Here is a 22,103-nt window from a genome sequence, read left to right on the forward strand (position 1 = left end):
AAGCGCTTTGAGTCACTAGAGAAAAAGCGCTATATAAATATAATTCACTTCACTTCACTTAATAATAAGGAGATAATACGCAGACTTGGCCACACTAAATAGTAAAATAGCCTGAATCACACGCACTACAGTAGTCCGATTCCAAGGTAAATGCTGTACAAAATTGATGCATTTCATGAAGTTGCTGTTCTTTGTTTGTAGCACATTATATTGTAATGCTTTTCAAACAGTATTTATTTTCTAAAAGTTAGTTTTCCTTTAAAGGCATGTTACATGTTAAAACTGTGATGCATGGATTTAAATGATTTCAATAGGCAGGGCTGCTTAGAGTAGTGGTTCTCAAATGGGGGTACGCGTACCCCTGGGGGTACTTAAAGGTATGCCAGGGGGTACGTAAGATTTTTTTTTTAAATATTCTAAAAATAGCAACAATTCAAAATTCCTTTATAAATATATTTATTGAATAATACTTCAACAAATATGAATGTAAGTTCATAAACTGTGAAAAGAAATGCAACAATGCAATATTCAGTGTTGACAGCTAGGTTTTTTGTGGACATGTTCCATAAATATTGATGTTAAAGATGTATTATTTGTGAAGAAATGTTTAGAATTAAGTTCATGAATCCAGATAGATCTCTATTACAATCCCCAAAGAGGGCACTTTAAGTTGATGATTACTTCTATGTGTAGAAATCTTTATTTATAATTGAATCGCTTGTTTATTTTTCAACAAGTTTTTAGTTATTTTTATATCTTTTTTTCCAAATAGTTCAAGAAAGACCACTACAAATCAGCAATATTTTGCACTGTTATACAATTTAATAAATCAGAAACTGATGACCTAGTGCTGTATTTTACTTCGTTATCTCTTTTTTTCAACCAAAAATGCTTCGCTCTGATTAGGGGGTACTTGAATTAAAAAAATGTTCACAGGGGGTAAATCACTGAAAAAAGGTTGAGAACCACTGGCTTAGAGATACGAATGTTCTGAGTCACAAGGTTGGTTGTCGAACGGATCATCCTTGTAAGTTGATGTAGGACTGTAAAGTTAAGTTAAAGTTAAAGTACCAATGACTGTCACACACACAGTAGGTGTGGTGAAATTTGTCCTCTGCTTTCGACCCATCCCCTTGATCAACCCCTGGGAGGTGAGGGGAGCAGTGAGCAGCAGCGGTGCCGCGCTCGGAATCATTAATGGTGATTTAACCCCCAATTCCAACCCTTGATGTGGAGTGCCAAGCAGGGACGTAATGGGTCCCATTTTTATAGTCTTTAGTATGACTCGGCCGGGGTTTGAACTCACAACCTACCGATCTTAGGGCGGACACTCTAACCACTAGGCCACTGAGTAGGTAAAAAGATTTGTATACAATTCTAAAAGTTCAAGTAAAGTTGATTTAAAAAAAATTGGATTGAAAGATACTTTTTTTCTTCGATTTTCGGGAGGATATTAAGTGTGAAGTACACATCGTGCAAGGAATTAAACTCCCATTTACTCAGATTTAAACTTTTACTTATTTCAATAATGTGGTGTTTTTTTACTGTCTATATTAAGGAAAGTGCACCCATGCATACCATTTCCTATAACAAGAATGGAGATAAGGTTATTAGTATAAATCAAATTGATATGCATTGGCCAGTAAACAATGTTGCATTGGTATCGGACGTGAACAAGTGGCATCATGCCGAATAGATAGAATATCAATTTGACATACTTAAATACAATTTTGCATATAGAAGCAGGTTAATCAACAGGGAAAACAAAAGGATTGTTTTTGAACAAAGAAAATGTTCGCTCCAAGCTCTTCCCTAAATATCGCCAGGTGTCTCGAAACAAAGACAGTGTGTGTTTCCTCTCCCCTTGAGCATAATTCTTTTGTACGATTATGACACAATGTATTTCATTATCTGTTACACACAAACATCCACTTACAGAAGCCACACATCACCTAATGCTGCACTACAACACACGGAGGAACACAAATAGCTTCAATTACCAGTTATTCCACGTACCTGTTTATCCAGAGCCATAGCCTTGGACCCGCACAGGGTGTTAATGACTTCTCCTACCTGAGGAAAGAACCCACAATGAGAGGATGAGACCAGACACAAAACCATGTGGACATCTTGAACAAGTGATATGAGAAGTGTGTATGTGACCACCGCCTGCCAGGGTGTAAACCGGTGTGGTGGAAAACAGCGGCAACTGTGAGGCAAGAACCAATAATGGCAACAATCTGATCTAATAAACTCTTCTATCACTCTGTGTGTGTGTGTGTGTGTGTGTGTGTGTGTGTGTGTGTGTGTGTGTGCGTGTGTGTGTGTGTGTGTGTGTGTGTGTGTCAGAGAAATAAGAAAGAGTTGCCACTGCACCACACCCAGAGACAGTGCTTAAGAGTGGAGAAACAAAGTTATCATTGGGAGCACGGACCTGACTCCCGGGAACATCACTTCATTTAAAGATAGAATTGAAGTCTATATACCAAAACACGTCTGTCTGCGGGATAGCGACTTGGGCTTAATGAGAATGTCTTTCTGCGAAGATAAAACAGATGTCATTTGTTACTGTTGACACCGATGGGAAAGGAGTAATAAAATATAGACATGTCCACTCCTTACAAATAAAAACCCAATCATTAGGGTGCGGATATTTGCACATCTTAAGACAACACAAGAAGTCAAAATAAAAACATGTAATATCAGGGTAAGAGACTGTAATTCATTACACAATGTATTTTATTTCCTTAGTACCTAAACATCTTTGGAGCATTACATTTCTAAAAATGATAATGAATTAGGGCTGGGGGATATTTATAGGCCATATCGCGATATACGATATCTATCTCGATATTTTGCCTTGAATTAACACTTGATACATATAATCACAGTAGTATAATGATTCTATGTGTCTACATTAAAACATTCTTGTCCATACTGCATTAATATATGCTCATTTTAAACTTTCATGCACAGAGGGAAACCACAACTAAGTCAATTGACCAAAACCGTATTTATTAAACAGTTATTAAGCAGTGTCACCGCTTCCCACCTACAGCTTTCTTCTTTGACGTCTCCATTGTTCATTGAACAAATTGCAAAAGATTCAGCAACACAGATGTCCATAATACTGTAGCTGTAAACGGTGCTGGAACAAAATGTCCTCTACAATGCGTGACGTCACGCACACGCGTCATCATACCGCGACGTTTTAGCATGATACTTCCACGCGAAATTTAAAATTGTAATTTAGTAAACTAAACCGGCCGTATTGGCATGTGTTGCAATGTTAATATTTCATCATTGATATATAAACTATCAGACTGCGTGGTCGGTAGTAGTGGGTTTCAGTAGGCCTTTAAAATCCATGCAAAAAATAACACCTTAAATTTGATAAGTTTTCCCCAATCCAGGTTGTGCTCATCCGTACGTGTGTTGTCATGGTGATGCACGCGCAACTCTTCAGCGTAGATGTAAGTCCGTAAATGAAAATGTGTTCCACTTGTTATTATAGCCACTCTGATGTTATGTCAAGAGTTTTGTTTACTAAAACAGATGATTGTGTGAGTGTGCTTATGAGGGTAAGTGGGACAACTAACAGTTAGACATTAACGGTCAACAAAATCAATCTAATCAATTGATAGATGCTATATTATACATGTATTTTCTATTAAATAGTTACATACTTCAGAGCTTTCAGCCAAAATCGTTGTATGCATTGAACGTTGAATGTTTTCACCCACGTTGTTGCTGCACGTGGCCACAGCCATTTTTCTATTCCTGTTGATGCTGGTCATTGGCCACGCCCACTTGTCTATGTTTGTCTCAGACCAGAAAAACATGAATGATGACGTCACCGACAAATTAATTCGTCTGTGACCAAATATTTTTGTGGATTTGTCAAAAGTAAAACATTACTAACAACAAATAGCAGTGGAAAGTTGTAGTTATCGGTTCGATCCGGAGCTTGACAGCTCCTAGCTCTATCTCATAAGCATGGAGCATTTCTTCCTCTACTTACATTACCACATACTGTAATATCGCTAAAATTCTTTCCATTTTGTCGACTAGCCACGCTGAGATCATTATTCATGCATTTGTTACGTCTCGTCTTGATTACTGTAACGTATTATTTTCGGGTCTCCCCATGTCTAACATTAAAAAAAATTGTTGTTACAAAATGCAGCTGCTAGACTTTTGACAAGAACAAGAAAGTTTGATCAAACTACGCCTATACTGGCTCACCTGCACTGGCTTCCTGTGCACTTAAGATGTGACTTTAAGGTTTTACTATTTACGTATAAAATACTACACGATCTAGCACCATCCTATCTTGCCGATTGTATTGTACCATTTGTCCCGGCAAGAAATCTGCGTTCAATGGACTCCGGCTTATTAGTGATTCCCAGAGCCCAAAAAAGTCTGCGGGCTATAGAGCGTTTTCTATTCGGGCTCCAGTACTATGGAATGCTCTCCCAGTAACAGTTAGAGATGCCACCTCAGTAGAAGCATTTAAGTCCCATCTTAAAACTCATTTGTATACTCAAGCCTTTAAATAGACCCCCTTTCTAGACCAGTTGATCTGCCATTTCTTTTCTTTTTTTCTGCTCTGGGCACAGGTCCCGTGGCCATGGATGAAGTGCTGGCTGTCAAGAGTCGGGACCCGGGGTGGACCGCTCGCCTGTGCATCGGTTGGGGACATATCTGCGCTGCTGACCTGTCTCCGCTCGGGATGGTCTCCTCCTGGCCCCACTATGGACTGGACTCTCACTATTATGTTGGATCCACTATGGACTGGACTCTTACTATTACGCTAGACCCACTCAACGTTCATTGCACCGGTCTCCCATAGAGGGGGGGGGGGAGGGGACGACGAAACACCTACATCTGCGGTCTTCTCTAAGGTATCTCATTGTCATCCCACTAGGTTGAGTTTTTCCTTGCCCTGATGTATGTCGTTGTGGCTTATGCAGCCCTTTGAGACACTTGTGATTTAGGGCTATATAAATAAACATTGATTGATTAACTGTATTAGTATGACTCCAAAATACGTGCTATACAATCTAAGAGTGGTGGAGCCAGTCCCCTGATCTACCACCATAAAAAATATGTGTATAGAGCTAAAACTTTGAGTTGCAAAGTGATTTTGAGGATTTGGAGAGCATCTGTAAAGCTCGGTTGGTAGAGTGGCCGTGCCAGCAACTTGAGAGTTGCAGGTTCGATTCCCGCTTATGCCATCCTAGTTACTGCCGTTGTGTCCTTGGGCAAGACACTTTACCCACCTCCTCCCAGTGCCACCCACAATGGTTTAAATTAAACTTAGATATTGGGTGTCACTATGTAAAGCGCTTTGAGTCACTTGAGAAAAGCGCTATATAAATATAATTCACAATAATTCACAGCAATGGCTCAAAATTCCCCCTGAGATTGTGGACCAACTACAAAAGACATCTGACCTAAATGCTTGCCAACAAGTAGTTCTCTACCTTGTACTAAGTTATGTTTTGCGTGGGGATTAAAAACGATTTGCTTTAATCAAACAGAAATAAATGTATCAACACTAGGAGATTTTGTCACTATCACTCCCTCTGGACTGTACATGTTTTTGTATGGCAATAAACTTAAAACATCAGCAGGGGACCAAATACTTGCATTTCCCCCAATGAACACAGTCAGAAGCCAATGCCAGAAATGACAATGCCAGGCTTGATAAAAATGTACACACATTAAAATATACCATTTACTAAATAGATTAATCAGTCTAGTGGTAGGATTATAATACAACAACTAAACAGAGCAACTACATTGTGCATACACGTCCACAATACATTACTGCATATATCTGCAGCCTTTGCAACATGTGGAAATGATTCTAAATAATATATTGCGATACGTATATCCTTATTGCAAGAAGCTGCAATATGGGTTTCAGACCATATTGTACATTCCCTATTTCCAAAAACGGCTTACACATGCACACTGCACTTATGTTTGTAGTATTCTGTTATTTCAATCAATCAATCACTCAATGTTTACTTATATAGCCCTAAATCACTAGTGTCTCAAAGGGCTGCACAAACCACAACACAATCCACTACGACATCCTCGGTAGGCCCACATAAGGGCAAGGAAAACTCACACCCAGTGGTACGTCGGTGACAATGATGACTATGAGAACCTTGGAGAGGAGGAAAGCAATGGCTGTCGAGCCGGCCTAACATGATACTGTGAAAGTTCAATCCATAATGGATCAAACACAGTCGCGAGAGTCCAGTCCAAAGCGGAGCCAGCAGGAAAGCATCCCAAGCGGAGGCGGATCAGCAGCGCAGAGATGTCTCCAGCCGATACACAGGCAAGCAGTACATGGCCACCGGATCGGACCGGACCCCCTCCACAAGGGAGAGTGGGACATAGGAGAAAAGGAAAAGAAACGGCAGATCAACTGGTCTAAAAAGGGAGTCTATTTAAAGGCTAGAGTATACAAATGAGTTTTAAGGGGAGACATAAATGCTTCTACTGAGGTGGCATCTCGAACTTTTACCGGGAGGGCATTCCAGAGTACTGGAGCCCGAACGGAAAACGCTCTATAGCCCGCAGACTTTTTTTGGGCTTTGGGAATCACTAATAAGCCGTAGTCCTTTGAACGCAGATTTCTTGCCGGGACATATGGTTCAATACAATCGGCAAGATAGGATGGAGCTAGACCGTGTAGTATTTTATACGTAAGTAGTAAAACCTTAAAGTCACATCTTAAGTGCACAGGAAGCCAGTGCAGGTGAGCCAGTATAGGCGTAATGTGGTCAAACTTTCCTGTTCTTGTCAAAAGTCTAGCAACTACATTTTGTACCAACTAATATGTTACAGTAATCGAGGCGAGACGTAACAAACGCATGGTTAATGATCTCAGCGTCTTTAGTGGACAGAATGGAGCGAATTTTAGCGATATTACGGAGATGAAAGAAGGCCGTTTTAGTAACGCTTTTAATGTGACTCAAAGGAGAGAGTTGGGTCAAAGATAATACCCAGATTCTTTACCGTGTCGCCTTGTTTAATTGTTTGGTTGTCAAATGTTAGAGTTGTATTATTAAATAGAGGTCGGTGTCCAGCAGGACCGATAATCAGCATTTCCTTTTTTTTGGCGTTGAGTTGCAAAAAGTTAGCGGACATCCATTGTTTAATTTCATTAAGACACGCCTCCAGCTGACTACAATCCGGCGTGTTGGTCAGCTTTAGGGGCATGTAGAGTTGGGTGTCATCAGCATAACAGTGAAACCTAACACCGTATTTGCGTATGATGTTTAAACAAGTAGAACATACATAAAAAAACATTGACACTTAGGAGTTCATAAGCGGTGTTATTAATTTGTGACTTTCTACTTTTCTTTAGTGGATTACGGGGAAAACTGTCTCTTTCAATAGTAAAGATAAATAGACCCCTGCACTAACCCATGAATGATAGACACAGCAGAATGTTAAACACATTTTGTCAAAACAAAGAATTAATGAAGTAATGGACTGTGGAGATGTGACGTGATTAGCAATTAAAATCACGACTGCATTCTATTTAGGCATGCAGGCTTTTCATGCACCAGTGTCCCAAAACGCAATAGATCCATTTTAAAACAAAGTAGTGTCTTTACTGCAAAACAAATTCCCAATGTGAAACTCGCCGACACCCTATTTAAGAATACAAATGCAAATGGTTTAACTCACATTAAGGATCAAAAAGCATCCTTGATCAGACCCTTCCAGACTCAGGTAAAAGGGCAATTATGTAATTACTTCAAAACTATACCTATTTTCCTAAAACAAATTGTCTTGCTTCATAATTAAGGAACATGATAAAAACCCCGGCTATGCTAATATTGTTGTTGCTTTCAGACAGTGTATTGTATTCCCCTTGTAGCTTATGTGTATTTCAATGGTTCAAGCCTCCACATATGACATTTGTGTATTGCACACTGGACCTTCATTGGACCTCCACAGATTGACTTTAAGTCTTTGTAAGTGCTTACGACTTGATGTGAAGTAGTTTGATTACCCACACAGAGTCCTGGCAAATGATTACAAAGACCACTGCACAAGCACCACTCTGCACATTGAAGCTCAAGCATAAACTGCAAATACAATATTTGAATGTCTGTTACATCTCAGACAAGAGCTGTATTTCATTAAGTGGGAAGTGGCCAACCTCAAAAATGAAAAAAACATTTACTGCTTCAAATGACCATCTACAGCATAGGTGTCAAACTCTGGCCCGCGGGAAGAATTTGGCCCGCCGTGTAATTTCCTTTGGCCCTTGAGGCAATATCAAATTAACATTAGAGCTGGCCCGCCGGTGTTATACAGTGGTGCCGCTGTAACACCGCATTCACCGATTTCCCGAGAGACTCTCGGATTTCAGTGCCCGTCCCGAAAATCTCCCGGTGCAACCATTCTCCCGAATTCCAACCGGACAACAATATTGGGGGTGTGCCTTAAAGGCACTGCCTTTAGCGTCCTCTACAACCTGTCGTCAAGTCTGTTTTTCCTCCTCACAAACAGCGTCAAGTCAAGTCAGCTTTATTTGTCAATTTCTTTACATGTAAGACATACAAAGGAATCAAAATTATGTTTCTCACTCTCCCATGCGTAGACAAAATACGGCCCAGTCATGTAATATATGTGGCTTCTACACACATGTAAGGAAATGCAAGGCATACTTGATCAATAGCCATACAGGTCACACTGAGGGTGGCCCTATAAACAAATTTAACACGGTTACAAATGTGCGCCATACTGTGAACCCGCACCAAACAAGAATGACAAACACATTTCGGGAGAAAATCCGCACAATAACACAACAGAACAAATACCCAGAACCCCTTGCAGCATTAACTCTTCTGGGATGCTACAATACACCCCTCCCCACCCCCCCCTTACCAACACCCCCTTCCAATGTATTAGCCTGTGGAAAAAGTTAATGTTGATATTTACCCCAGAAGGCTGCAAATAAAAAAGAGGCATTACATTTTTTATTTACATTTTATTTAATATACCATTGATGTTTTTTTTTTTTTTTTTGGAAAGTTGATTTTGTACTATTAAGTTATATAAGCGTTGCTTGTTCCATTGTCAGTGTTAAAGCAAATCAGTGTAGTAAACTGAGCAATAATTAACAATTTATTCATGCACTTTATCTTGCTATTTCAAGGATTGACTGTTTGATTCATTCATTATTGTTATTTTATTTTTAAATTTATTGTTAGCCTGTGGAAAATTTTTATTTCGATATTTACCTCAGAAGGCTGCAAATAGAAAAGAGGCATTACATTTTTATTAAAATTGTATTTGATATGCCATTAATTTTTTTTTATTATTAATATTATTATTTGAAACTGGATTTTGCATGTCACTATAAAGATATATTAGCCTTGCTTGTTCAATATTCAATGCAAAACTTATTTGGGTCCCTATTAAAAGGTTAATTCGTTCAACCTTGGCCCGTGACTTTCTTCAGTTTTAAATTTTGGCCCACTCTGTATTTGAGTTTGACACCCCTGATCTAGAGCAAAGCAAAAGGACGACATGACCAACAGTCTCATAGGAAGACTGCACATTTTGGCATATCCAACATAGTATACGACAATGTCATTGAGTGACCCAGCAATCACTCTTACACACTTATTAAGGACACGCATCAATTGCTATCTCACTTGTCACACATATCAAACTAAGTTTTAACTTTCTTTTTTGAAATAAAACATCACTGATACATCCAAAGTGCCAATTTCTGGTTGTCCATCCATCCATCCATTTTCTACCGCTTATTCCCTTTCGGGGTCGCGGGGGGGCGCTGGTGCCTATCTCAGCTACAATCAGGGGGAAAGCCGGGGTACACCCAGGACAAATCGCCACCTCATCGCAGGGCCAACACAGATAGACAGACAACATTCACACTCACATTCACACACTAGGGCCAATTTAGTGTTGCCAATCAACCTATCCCCAGGTGCATGTCTTTGGAAGTGGGAGGAAGCCGGAGTACCCGGAGGGAACCCACGCATTCACGGGGAGAACATGCAAACTCCACACAGAAAGATCCCGAGCCTGGATTTGAACCCAGGACTGCAGGACCTTCGTATTGTGAGGCAGACGCACTAACCCCTCTGCCACCGTGAAGCCTGCTCATTCAAATGTTTTGTCATATTACCACCAAATTTCTGGTTGTATGTGGGAAAATTATGCACACGGCTGTCTGTCTAATAAGCTAAAGTTAGGTGATTAGACATCATTAACTAAAATGACCATATCAGGATGTACCCCCTGCCTCTAGCCCGAAGTCAACTAGGTTAGGCTCCAACTCACTCACGAACCTGCTTTTTGTACTTTGTACAAAAGTATTGCCGATGGAGCATTTCAGTCAGTTGCCCGTAAATAGTGGAATGCAGTCCCGTTTGAGATTAGAGCTGCATCTTTTGAAATTTAAAAAAAGGCAGTTAAAAATCAGTCTTTGGCTACAATCTGTCACATTTATACTTTATATGTTCATAAATGTGCATTGTATCATGTCACAAAGTTATAACAAATATAACAAACGGCAACTTCCTATGAGGAGTTTCATTGTACAGGGACGGCGTGGCGCAGTGGAAGAGTGGCCGTGCGCAACCCGAGGGTCCCTGGTTCAAATCCCACAAAGTACCAACCTCGTCACGTCCTTTGTGTCCTGAGCAAGACACTTCACCCGTGCTCCTGATGGGTGCTGGTTGGCGCCTTGCATGGCAGCTCCCTCCATCAGTGTGTGAATGTGTGTGTGAATGGGTAAATGTGGAAGTAATGTCAAAGCGCTTTGAGTACCTTGAAGGTAGAAAAGCGCTATACAAGTACAACCCATTTATCTATAAACAAGCCCTTTGGTGTGTCTAGTGGGACAGGCGAAAGTTAAGTCTGAGAAAATGCAGTCTTTTATAAAATATTTCATGTTTTTCTGCGGCCCGGTAGCAAATGCGTCACGGACCGATGGTTGTGGACCACTGCCCTAGTACGTACGTCAGCTTAGGTGTCAGGTTATGAGATAATTTAAATGTGATGTTTGAGGCCTCAAAATTTTGAAATTCAAAATCGTATTACCTGTAGCCTTATTGTATTTGCCTTGGATGTTCCACTCTGAAATGTAGCTGGTGTGATTGGTGTCATTGATGGGAGTTTAGCTCACCTTACCGGGGACGCAGCAGGTATATGGAACCCCACATGCAAGTGGACCAGTACCGTTGCAGAAATGGTATTGATTGACTGCCCAGTCCTTATATTCATCCCCTCCACAGCAGGAAAACTGAAGAAAAAACAACAAGAAAATAATTTAGACAGGAGATAAATGTTTCTTTGCATCGGATTCCAGAAAATCGAACTTGATGTAATCTGCTTTGGAAAACATGTTCACTTGTAATCGATATTTGACAAAAAAATTATATTTCCATCGTGCAGATTTGAGAAAACAAAATCCAGTGTCTTGTCTTTCCCGAATAATGATAACTCAGTTTCTTTCTAAACTTGCACTGTCAGGCCAGATATAAACAGCATCCATGCCAGTGCAATTTGCATTGCTCTAATAGAAAATGCACCATTACCAGGCAGAACCTAGGATCTATTAATTGAGCAGCATGACTGATCAAATGTTCTGAGCCTTCTGCATTCGCCAGAGACCATAACCAAGAGACTGATTGGCGACACTAAGTTGGCCTTAGAAAGTTTGATCATATTACGCCTGTACTGGCTCACCTGCACTGGCTTCCTGTGCACTTAAGATGTGACTTTAAGGTTTTACTACTTACGTATAAAATACTACACGGTCTAGCTCCAGCCTATCTTACCGATTGTATTGTACCATATGCCCCGGCAAGAAATCTGCGTTCAAAAGACTCCGGCTTATTAGTGATTCCTAGAGCCCAAAAAAAGTCTGCGGGCTATAGAGCGTTTTCCGTTCGGGCTCCAGTACTCTGGAATGCCCTCCCGGTAACAGTTCGAGATGCTACCTCAGTAGAAGCATTTAAGTCTCACCTTAAAACTCATCTGTATACTCTAGCCTTTAAATAGACCTCCTTTTTAGACCAGTTGATCTGCCGCTTCTTTTCTTTCTCCTATGTCCCCCCCTCCCTTGTGGAGGGGGTCCAGTCCGATGACCATGGATGAAGTACTGGCTGTCCAGAGTCGAGACCCAGGATGGACCGCTCGCCTGTATCGGTTGGGGACATCTCTACGCTGCTGATCCACTTGAGATGGTTTCCTGTGGACGGGACTCTCGCTGCTGTCTTGGATCCGCTTGAACTGAACTCTCGCGGCTGTGTTGGAGCCACTATGGATTGAACTTTCACAGTATCATGTTAGACCCGCTCGACATCCATTGCTTTCGGTCCCCTAGAGAGGGGGGGTTGCCCACATCTGAGGTCCTCTCCAAGGTTTCTCATAGTCAGCATTGTCACTGGCGTCCCACTGGATGTGAATTCTCTCTGCCCACTGGGTGTGAGTTTTCCTTGCCCTTTTGTGGGTTCTTCCGAGGATGTTGTAGTCGTAATGATTTGTGCAGTCCTTTGAGACATTTGTGATTTGGGGCTATATAAATAAACATTGATTGATTGATTGATTAGTGTGTGAATGTGTCCGGCTTTCTTGGTTGGCCTTGCGATGAGGTGGAGACTTGTCTGGGTGTACCCTGCTGCTGACCCGTCTCTGCCCGGGATGGTCTCCTGCTGGCCCCACTATGGATTGGAGTCTCACTATAATGTTAGATCCACTATGGACTGGGTTCTCACAATATTATGCTAGATCCACTCGACGTCCATTGCACCGGTCGCCAGGGGGTTTACTGTCCCTTCCAAGGTTTCTCATTGTCCCATTGGGTTGAGTTTTTCCTTGACCTGATGTGGGATCTGAGCCGAGGATGTCGTTGTGGCTTGTGCAGCCTTTTGACCATGAATTGATTTACGTCAGGGGTGTCAAACTCAAATACAGAGAGGGCCAAAATTTAAAACTGAACAAAGCCGCGGGCCAAGGTTGAACGAACTAACCTTTTAGGTGGTAGCGTGTATTGTAGCGTCCCGGAAGAGTTAGTGATGCAACGGGTTCTGGGTATTTATTCTGTTGTGTTACAGTGCGGATGTTCTCCTGAAATGTGTTTGTCATTCTTGTTTGGTGTGGGTTCACAGTGTGGTGCATATTTGTAACAGTGTTAAAGTTGTTTGTACGGCCACTCTCAGTGTGACCTGTATAGCTGTTGACTAAGTATGCTTTGCATTCACTTTGCATTCAGCTGTTTATATCATGAGGCTTGGCCGGCACGCTGATTGTATGGAGGATAAGCGGACGTGACGACAGGTTGTAGAGAACGTTACAGGCATTGCCTTTAAAGGCACGGCCCCCAATATTGTTGTCCGGGTGAAAATTGGGAGATATTCACAAGAATGGTTGCCCAGGGAGATTTTCGGGAGGGGCACTGTATTTCGGGAGTCTCCCGGGAAAATCGGGAGGGTTGGCAAGTATGAGCATTAGCGGTTAACGCGGTGTCACAGCGGCACCGCCTCTGTATAATACCGGCGGGCCACCTCTAATGTTAATTTGATATTGCCTCCAGGGCCAAATGAAATTACTTGGCGGGCCAAATTTGGCCCGCGGGCCAGAGTTTGACACCCATGTTTTACGTGGACCCGGACTTAAACGAGTTGAAAAACTTATTCGGGTGTTACCATTTAGTGGTCAATTGTACGGAATATGTACTGTACTGTGCAATCTACTAATAAAAGTTTCAATCAATCAATTAATCAATTGAGACACTTGTGATTTAGGGTTATATAAATAAACATTGATTTATTGATTGATACCCTGCTTTCCTCATGGCTCTAGGCCCCCCCGCGACCCTGAAAGGAACAAGCGGTAGGAAATGGATGGATGGATTATGGTTACTAAAACCAAACAAACACATACCATATATAATAACTGACTTAGCTCCAAGCCCCAAACAATTAGTTAGGTGAACCTGCACAAACCAGCGAGCCCTTTAGATGTACCAAAAAGCCTTCTCAGAGACAATTGTGCTTATTGACATAAATGCACTAATTTAAATAAGAATTCTCTTTACATGTAGCCAAATCAGGAAACCAAAATGCATGTTACCTCAACGTACACGTACCCTAACTTACGAGTATTTTGGGAAACTAGCGGTCTTTCGGCTTTTTGTTATTGTACTTTGAGTTGTGAGCATACATTTGAGTAACGAGCCTCTGTAGTGCGAAATGGTGTAATGATTGCCATAGTGAACCTCAAAGACCCGCCCCAAAAAATCTGGTTTTAATGACCAGCATTTGCTAAAAGCAAGAGATCGAAGTAACTATGTTTTATTTATAAATGGTTGATTTATATAGGCTAGAAGGGTAATGTTTTGTACCTGACAAGTTCCGGCTACCTTGCTTCTGCAGCCTTCATCAAAGGCGTCACGGGATGTTAGCGTGACGTCATCTGTGACGTGTTTTATGGATTGTTCCATCCCGATCCTGTCGTCTGGATGTCTACCATACGACCGGGGGCGGCCCTGCAGGACTGTGTCCCTGGTGTGGTATACAGTGGGGCAAAAAAGTATTTAGTCCGCCACCGATTGTGCAAGTTCTCCCACTTAAAATGATGACAGAGGTCTGTAATTTTCATCATAGGTACACTTCTACTGTGGGAGACAGAATGTGAAAAAAATAATCCCGGAATTCACATTGTAGGAATTTTAAAGAATTTGGTTGTAAATTATGGTGGAAAATAAGTATTTGGTCAACCATTCAAAGCTCTCACTGATGGAAGGAGATTTTGGCTGAAAATCTCACGATACATGGCCCTATTCATTCTTACCTTAACACGGATCAATCGTCCTGTCCCCTTAGCAGAAAAACAGCCCCAAAGCATGATGTTTCCACCCCCATGCTTCACAGTAGGTGTGGTGTTCTTGGGATGCAACTCAGTATTCTTCTTCCTCCAAACACGACGAGTTGAGTTTATACCTAAAAGTTCTATTTTGGTTTCATCTGACCACATGACATTCTCCCAATCCTCTGCTGTATCATCCATGTATCCGTTTTGGTATAAACTCAACTCGTCGTGTTTGGAGGAAGAAGAATACTGAGTTGCATCCCAAGAACACCATACCTACTGTGAATGCATGGGGGTGGAAACATCATGCTTTGGGGCTGTTTTTTTTTTGCAAAGGGGACAGGACGATTGATCCGTGTTAAGAAAAGAATGAAAGGGGCCATGTATCGTGACATTTTCAGCCAAAACCTCCTTCCATCAGTGAGAGCTTTGAATGGTTGACGAAATACTTTGTTTCCACCATAATTTACAAATATATTCTTTAAAATTCCTACAACGTGAATTCCTGGATTTTTTTTCCATATTCGGTCTCTGACAGTTGAAGTGTACCTATGATGAAAATTACAGACCTCTGTCATCATTTTAAGTGGGATTACTTGCACAATCGGTGGCTGACTAAATACTTTTTGCCCCACTGTAGTTGATAGGCTCCTTTGTCCCAGGTGGGGTGTAACAATCCATATAACACTCATCCACCCATACATCCATATAACCTTACTAGCCTATATAAATCACAAAAGTAGGCTAAATGAACCTCCAACATATCTATGTTTTAGCCTTCCCACCAAAGTCAGTGACATCCTCCGTTGGTGCTGCTGAGGGTTAGTCCTTTACCCTCACCTCAGCTTTCTGTACATAGCTGAAGCTGCCTTGGTTGTCAAGGTCGGTCTGTTGCTCCACAAACTTTGTCTGTGGTTCCGCTGCTGCCCAGTCTTGTGTCATAGTTACCCTCCTACCACATCGCCTAACAAGCGTCCACTCTTATTGTGGGAGAAGGAATAACTAGAAATATCCGCTTTTTCAACGCCATTAGTTGCTGCTTTCCCAGCCTTATTACCCAGCCGTCCCTCTTCAGTAACTTGGCTCATGATATATGTTGGATCTAATGAGACGGGAAGACGCCAATCAGAAAAAGCTACAAAGGATTTCAAAGTCCTCTTCAGTGTGCTGGAAGACATGAATGCTTTACATTATTATTACATCATTTTATTAAAGTACTGAAATATTAAAAGGCATGTAACATGTTAAAATTATGGTTTGGGGAGGCCATTCACTGATTACATTGATTTCAATAGGTGGTTCTGTTTTGATATATGAGTGTTTAAGAGCTCGCTCCTGGGGCCGACTGGGATTGTAAATTGAGGTACCACAGCATCTGAAAAAAAGCCTTCATTTACTCCTACAAATGGGTTAAATTTTGCCCCCCGGAGTTTCGAGCACGTCCGGCCGGTAGAAGGCCACGGGGAAGACCCATGACACCGTGGGGAGACTATGTCTCCGAGCTGGCCTGGAAATTCCTTGAAATCTCCCGGCAGGAGCCGGATTAAGTGGCTGGTAGAGGGAAGGCTGGGATTCCCTGCTTAGGCTGCTGCCCCTGCGACCTAACCTCAGATAAGCTGAAGAAGATGGATGGATAACTTCATTTTGTTTACTAATTAAAATATATGAGACGGGAATTACTCCGGTTGGACGTGCCCTAAACACCTCCCTAGGGAGGCGTTTGGGTGGCATCCTGACCAGATGCCCGAGCCACCTCATCCGTCTCCTCTCGATGTGGAGGAGCAGCGGCTTTACGTTAAGCTCCTCCTGGAGCTCCCTCTCCTCACGTCCAACCGGTAGGAGGCCACGGGGAAGACCCAGGATACGTTGGGAAGACTATGTCTCCCGGCTGGCCTGGGAACGCCTCGGGATCCCCCGGGAAGAGCTGGACGAAGTGGCTGGGGAGAGGGAAGTCTGGGCTTCCCTGCTTAGGCTGCTGCCCCCGCAACCCGACCTCGGATAAGCGGAAGATGATTGATGGATGGAGATGGCAATTACAACAAATGTTCATCAATTTTACAGTTCTGCTAAAAATACTGAATACTTTGTTAAAAACAACAATACCTTTTCTTGAACATAATCCAGGATGTTTTTGAAGTCCAGATCATCGTAATAGTGTTTGATTCCCTCTCGTATGCTGCTTTGAAACAAGGCAGATGTCTGGAACGGGTGGAAAAGGTTGGGGGACAATGACATTACTTGCACAACAATGTCGTGAGCACAGTGAGCAAAGGTGCATAGCTGAAGATCACAGTAGATTCCCAATATTCACAGGGTTACGTTCTGAGACCACCCGCATTATGGATGTGCCGATATATTGATTCTTCGATGCATCGCAAAGTGATAATATCCATAAGCAGATGTTCAAGTTAATTGCGAAACTGCAGCACCTTAAAAAAAAAAAACACACGGACAGCTTTAAAGGATTTTATTTTATTCTAGTGTCTACTGTTTTATTTTTGGTTTTGTTTTTTTGTCCTGTCCGGCCACTCAGGCAAAGCATATAGTTGATATAGAAGCCCTTCTCTGATGTACATATTTACTTTACAAAAGGGAAGTGTGAGATACTTCTCTTGTTGCCTTATCTGTATTGGACGTTATTAAATTTAGTTATTTCATGTTTGGCGCAGGCAGGGATAGAAAGAAGAAAAAAAGAGAAGACGGAGGGGGAAATTGCGGGGACAAGAGAGGGATACGACAGAGAAACAACAACAGAACAGAACATCAACAGCAAATGGGATATGTACAAATATGTCACAAAAATAACAGCAAAGAGGCAGTTAATGAAGTGGATAGTAAAAACAATGAACATTATTGCACTACAACAGGAGTGCCCACACTTTTTCTGCAGGCGAGCTACTTTTCAATTGACCAACTCAAGGGGATCTACTTCATTTATATATATCATTTATATTTATTTATTAAAGAGACATTTTTGTAAACAAGTTAAATGTGTTTAATGATAATACAAGCATGTGTAACACATATAGATGTCTTTCTTTCACAAAGACAAGAATATAAATTGTTGTATTACCTGATGCTGATGACTTGCATTGATTGGAATCAGACAGTAATGATGATAACGCCCACATTTTCAAATGGAGGAGAAAAAAAGTTGTCCTTTCTGTACAATACCACATGAAAGTGGTTGGTTTTTGGCATCTAATTCATCCAGCTTCCATACACTTTACAAGAAAAACATTGGCGGCAAATTCCGTAGCTTGCTTGATTGACATTCACGGCACCCGAGGGTCTTGTGAGATGACGCTGGCTGCTGCCAGTTCATTATTATGAAAAAATGACAGAGAGGAAGGCGAGAAACACTTTTTATTTCAACAGATTTTCGCGCCGTCCCTTCCGTCAAAACTCTAAAGGCCGACTGCACATTTCCTATCTTCACAATAAAAGCCCTGCTTCATGCTGCCTGCGCTAACAAAATAAGAGTCTCGGAAAGCTGGCGTGCACAAGTGATGTGCACGCCAGCTTTCTGAGGGATCGCTTGTGCACGCCAGTTTTCCGAGACTCTGTATTTAGTTAGCGCAGGCAGCATGAAGCAGGGCTTTTATTGTGAAGATAGGAAATGTGCAGTCGGCCTTTAGAGTTTTGACGGAAGGTACGGCGCGAGAGTCTGTTGAAATAAAAAGTGTTTCTCGCCTTCCTCTCGGTCATATTTTAATAATAATGATCTTGCAGCAGCCAGCGTCATCTCACAAGACCCTCGGGTGCCGTGAATGTCATTTAAGTGACGTCTTGGTGAAGATTGATGATCACTAATTTTCAGGTCTATTCTTTTTAAAAGCCTGGCTGGAGGTCGACTGACACACCCCCCGCGGTCGACTGGTAGCTCGCGATCAACGTAATGGGCACCCCTGCACTACAAAAAGCAATAAAAATACCGATAGAAATGCACTATTGATAATGCATAATAATAATAATAATAATTACCTCAATCATTAACAATACCACTGTTTCAAATACAACAATACATGTATGTAATGAAAACTTGAATTACAAAAGAAAGCAGATAAATGGAGGCAAAGAAAGAGAAGCAAACTATATTAACTTTGTAGATTGTTATACTCAAAGTAGGTTAAGCTTTATCAGTGTGCCGAGTTTTACCCAGTTTTACAACATTATTATGTCCATCCATCCATCCATTTTCTACCGCTTATTCCCTTTCGGGGTCGCGGGGGGCGCTGGCGCCTATCTCAGCTACAATCGGGCGGAAGGCGGGGTACACCCTGGACAAGTCGCCACCTCATCGCAGGGCCAACACAGATAGACAGACAACATTCACACTCACATTCACACACTAGGGCCAATTTAGTGTTGCCAATCAACCTATCCCCAGGTGCATGTCTTTGGAAGTGGGAGGAAGCCGGAGTACCCGGAGGGAACCCATGCAGTCACGGGGAGGACATGCAAACTCCACACAGAAAGATCCCGAGCCTGGATTTGAACCCAGGACTGCAGGACCTTCGTATTGTGAGGCAGACGCACTAACCCCTCTGCCACCGTGATATGTATTTGATGAAATTTGATTATATGCATGAGTGTGTGTATGCATAAGTGCTTGTGTATGTACAGTATGTGTATATGTTTGTACAGTCAATGTGTGTGTGGATGTATCTACCTTGAGTGTGTATGTATGTACTGTATTTGTATCGGTATGTAGAAGCGTAGGTACTTGAGTACTTTGTGTGCGCGTGTGTATGTATATATGTATGAATAATTGTGTGTATGTATGTGTGTTTGTTTGTACAATATATGTGTATGTGCACAAGCCAAACCCAAAACTAGCGTTTACTGTAACAATAATGATGATGAGGGCGTGGTTGATCAACAATCGCTTTATTGCAAAAGTGGCAACTGTCGGCCGTAACCACGCTCAAGATAATAAAAGCTACGGTATTTCCTTAAATAGCCGCTGGGCATGTAATATGCGCATGCCTTGAATTACGGCCGGGCAAAACGCGCTCCCCAATTTAATAAGTGCATGCTTACTCTTCCCGTCGGGTCAAATTTGTGACGTCACGAGTGACCCTTCCCCTGCCATCATTTCAAATCGACGAAGGAGTTTTTTTTGCTTTTACTGTGTGTAAACCAGGGGTCTTGTTCCACAGCCATACAGATCACACAAATGGTTGTGATATAAAACAACTTCAACACTCCTACCAATACGCGCCACCTGCGCAAAACCCACATTAAACGATGACAAACACACTTTTGGAGAACATATGCCCTGCAACACACCACAAACGCAACACAACACCTACCCACAATGCAATGCATCCACGGCTCCTGGCTACAACGGGGTTGGGGGGCGCGCGTATAATAGCTAAGAGTCACGGATACACGGTATTATGGGTAATCCCTATGCTGCGTTTATAGTGTGCCACAGAGCCAATGCTCTCCAGAAATGTGCTTGTTGAGGGTTCACAGAGTGTGGCGCATATTAGTAAGCGTGTTAAAGTTGTTTATATCACAAACATCAGTGTAAAAGGTATGGCTGTTGACCAAGTATGCATTGCAATCTCATATGAGAAGCAGCGAGAAGCATGCGTCCGGCCGGCACGCAGACAGCATGGTGTAAAAGTGAGCTCGATGACATGCTGTAGAGCAGTGGTCCCCAACCACCGGGCTCACACTCAATTTTTTACTGCATGTCATTGGTAAGCGCAGGGGTGAGAAGAAGTTTAAAATGATTAGCGCCTGCTTACTTTTACCGCATGCTTTGAAAAAGCGCAGGGGTGAGAAGAGGTTTTAAATTATTTAGTGCCCCGGCGGCTATTCAAGGAAATACGGTATATTTTTTCTCCACGCTCAAATATCTTCTCTGACTCACAAATATAAATGTAGACACAAAGGCGTTCACAGCCACAGAATTAGAAAACTACAATACTACACATAAGTGACGGGATGCTACAGTACAGGAGGTACTAATGTATTTTTGCATAATTCTTGTGATAATCTTGGGTGTGACTGAATCACTAAGGAGTGGGACTATCCAGGACTAGTGACAGTGTGCTCAAACAACCACCAGGTACCATCAGTGAGCAGATAATACTGTATCATGTCTTTTGGACTTATCAGGTCTTATCAGGCCGTCATTGCATCATTCTTCACAAATTCCATCCTTCACTTTAAAGTGAAGGATGAGGCTAAAGTACAGTGGTACGATTTATGCAATTCCAAATGATTGAAATCAGCCTCCTCCATTTTGAAAATGATGACAGGTGAAGTGTCACTCGTGACGTGACGAGTTTGACCCGGAGGAAATTCTAAGCATATGCTAATTATTTTGCGAAACGAGTTTGACCCGGTGGAAATTCTAGACATTCGCTAATAAAAATAATATTTTGCGAAACGAGTTTGACCCGGCGTTAATCCTGAGCCCGTCGTAATGCTAACTAAGCATGCGCTAATTATTTTGCGAAACAAGTTTTACCCGGCAGTAATTCTAGTCAGGCGCATACTATATACCCGGCGGCAATTCAAGGAAATACAGTATTTGATAATTGTATTCAATCGCTTGACAGCATTGTGAGAAGTGTCTATTTTTGACACCAACTAAGCCTGGATTATGCTGCTACATCAAGACCCCACGATATGATTACACGGGCTCACTTCTTCCCCACCAAACTGCATGACGTTGACATTCTCCTCTGATTTAGGACCAACAACTGAGATAAAAAGTGCCAATTATATTTATTAGATTAGATTCAACTCCAAGAGCATAATAAATAAAGCTCACAAGATAAATACATAGAAACACAATTCAAGTTTAAGCCCTTGATATGCTTAACACACTTATTAAATGCATTATAAATCATTAATGGATAGATACTTACCACTAATGAATGGTAATAAAAGATGATTGATAGAACAGGTGGAATCCAACTCACAGTTTTAGCTACTGTACGTTTTCAGCGAGTTTGTAACAAAGTTGAATATAGATGCAAGTGACAGCTACGCCACTGCGGCCATTTTACACTGACTTCATCTTACTATGTTGGACATATATGCTGTATTAATAGGGGGAACATTTTACACTTTCCCATATTTCTAAGTAATTATCCACTTACTGTGATTGAAAATAGTTTTTTTTACCAAAAAAAACACAAAAACTCTAATAAATACATTTTTGCAGAGACAAAGCACTGTTTTTTTTTAAATTATGA

The 22,103-nt window shown here is 41.7% G+C and overlaps 1 protein-coding gene across 2 annotated transcripts in view; it reads right to left on the reverse strand.

Annotated features, from left to right (window-relative positions):
* The window catches only part of zgc:110329 (uncharacterized protein LOC550500 homolog), a 45,956-nt gene that overhangs the window by 15,452 nt on the left and 8,401 nt on the right, over window positions 1-22,103 (reverse strand). For both annotated transcript variants that reach the window (XM_061906982.1, XM_061906981.1), the window contains 3 exons: window positions 16,987-17,082; window positions 11,195-11,311; window positions 2,017-2,073 (listed from right to left, as the gene is read on the reverse strand). In XM_061906982.1, the coding sequence (XP_061762966.1) occupies window positions 2,017-2,073; window positions 11,195-11,311; window positions 16,987-17,082 (270 nt within the window). The remainder of the gene's footprint in view (window positions 1-2,016; window positions 2,074-11,194; window positions 11,312-16,986; window positions 17,083-22,103) is intronic.

The sequence above is a fragment of the Nerophis ophidion genome, linkage group LG07 (assembly GCF_033978795.1).
Source record: "Nerophis ophidion isolate RoL-2023_Sa linkage group LG07, RoL_Noph_v1.0, whole genome shotgun sequence".
In the NCBI taxonomy this organism is placed as follows: Eukaryota; Metazoa; Chordata; class Actinopteri; order Syngnathiformes; family Syngnathidae; genus Nerophis; species Nerophis ophidion.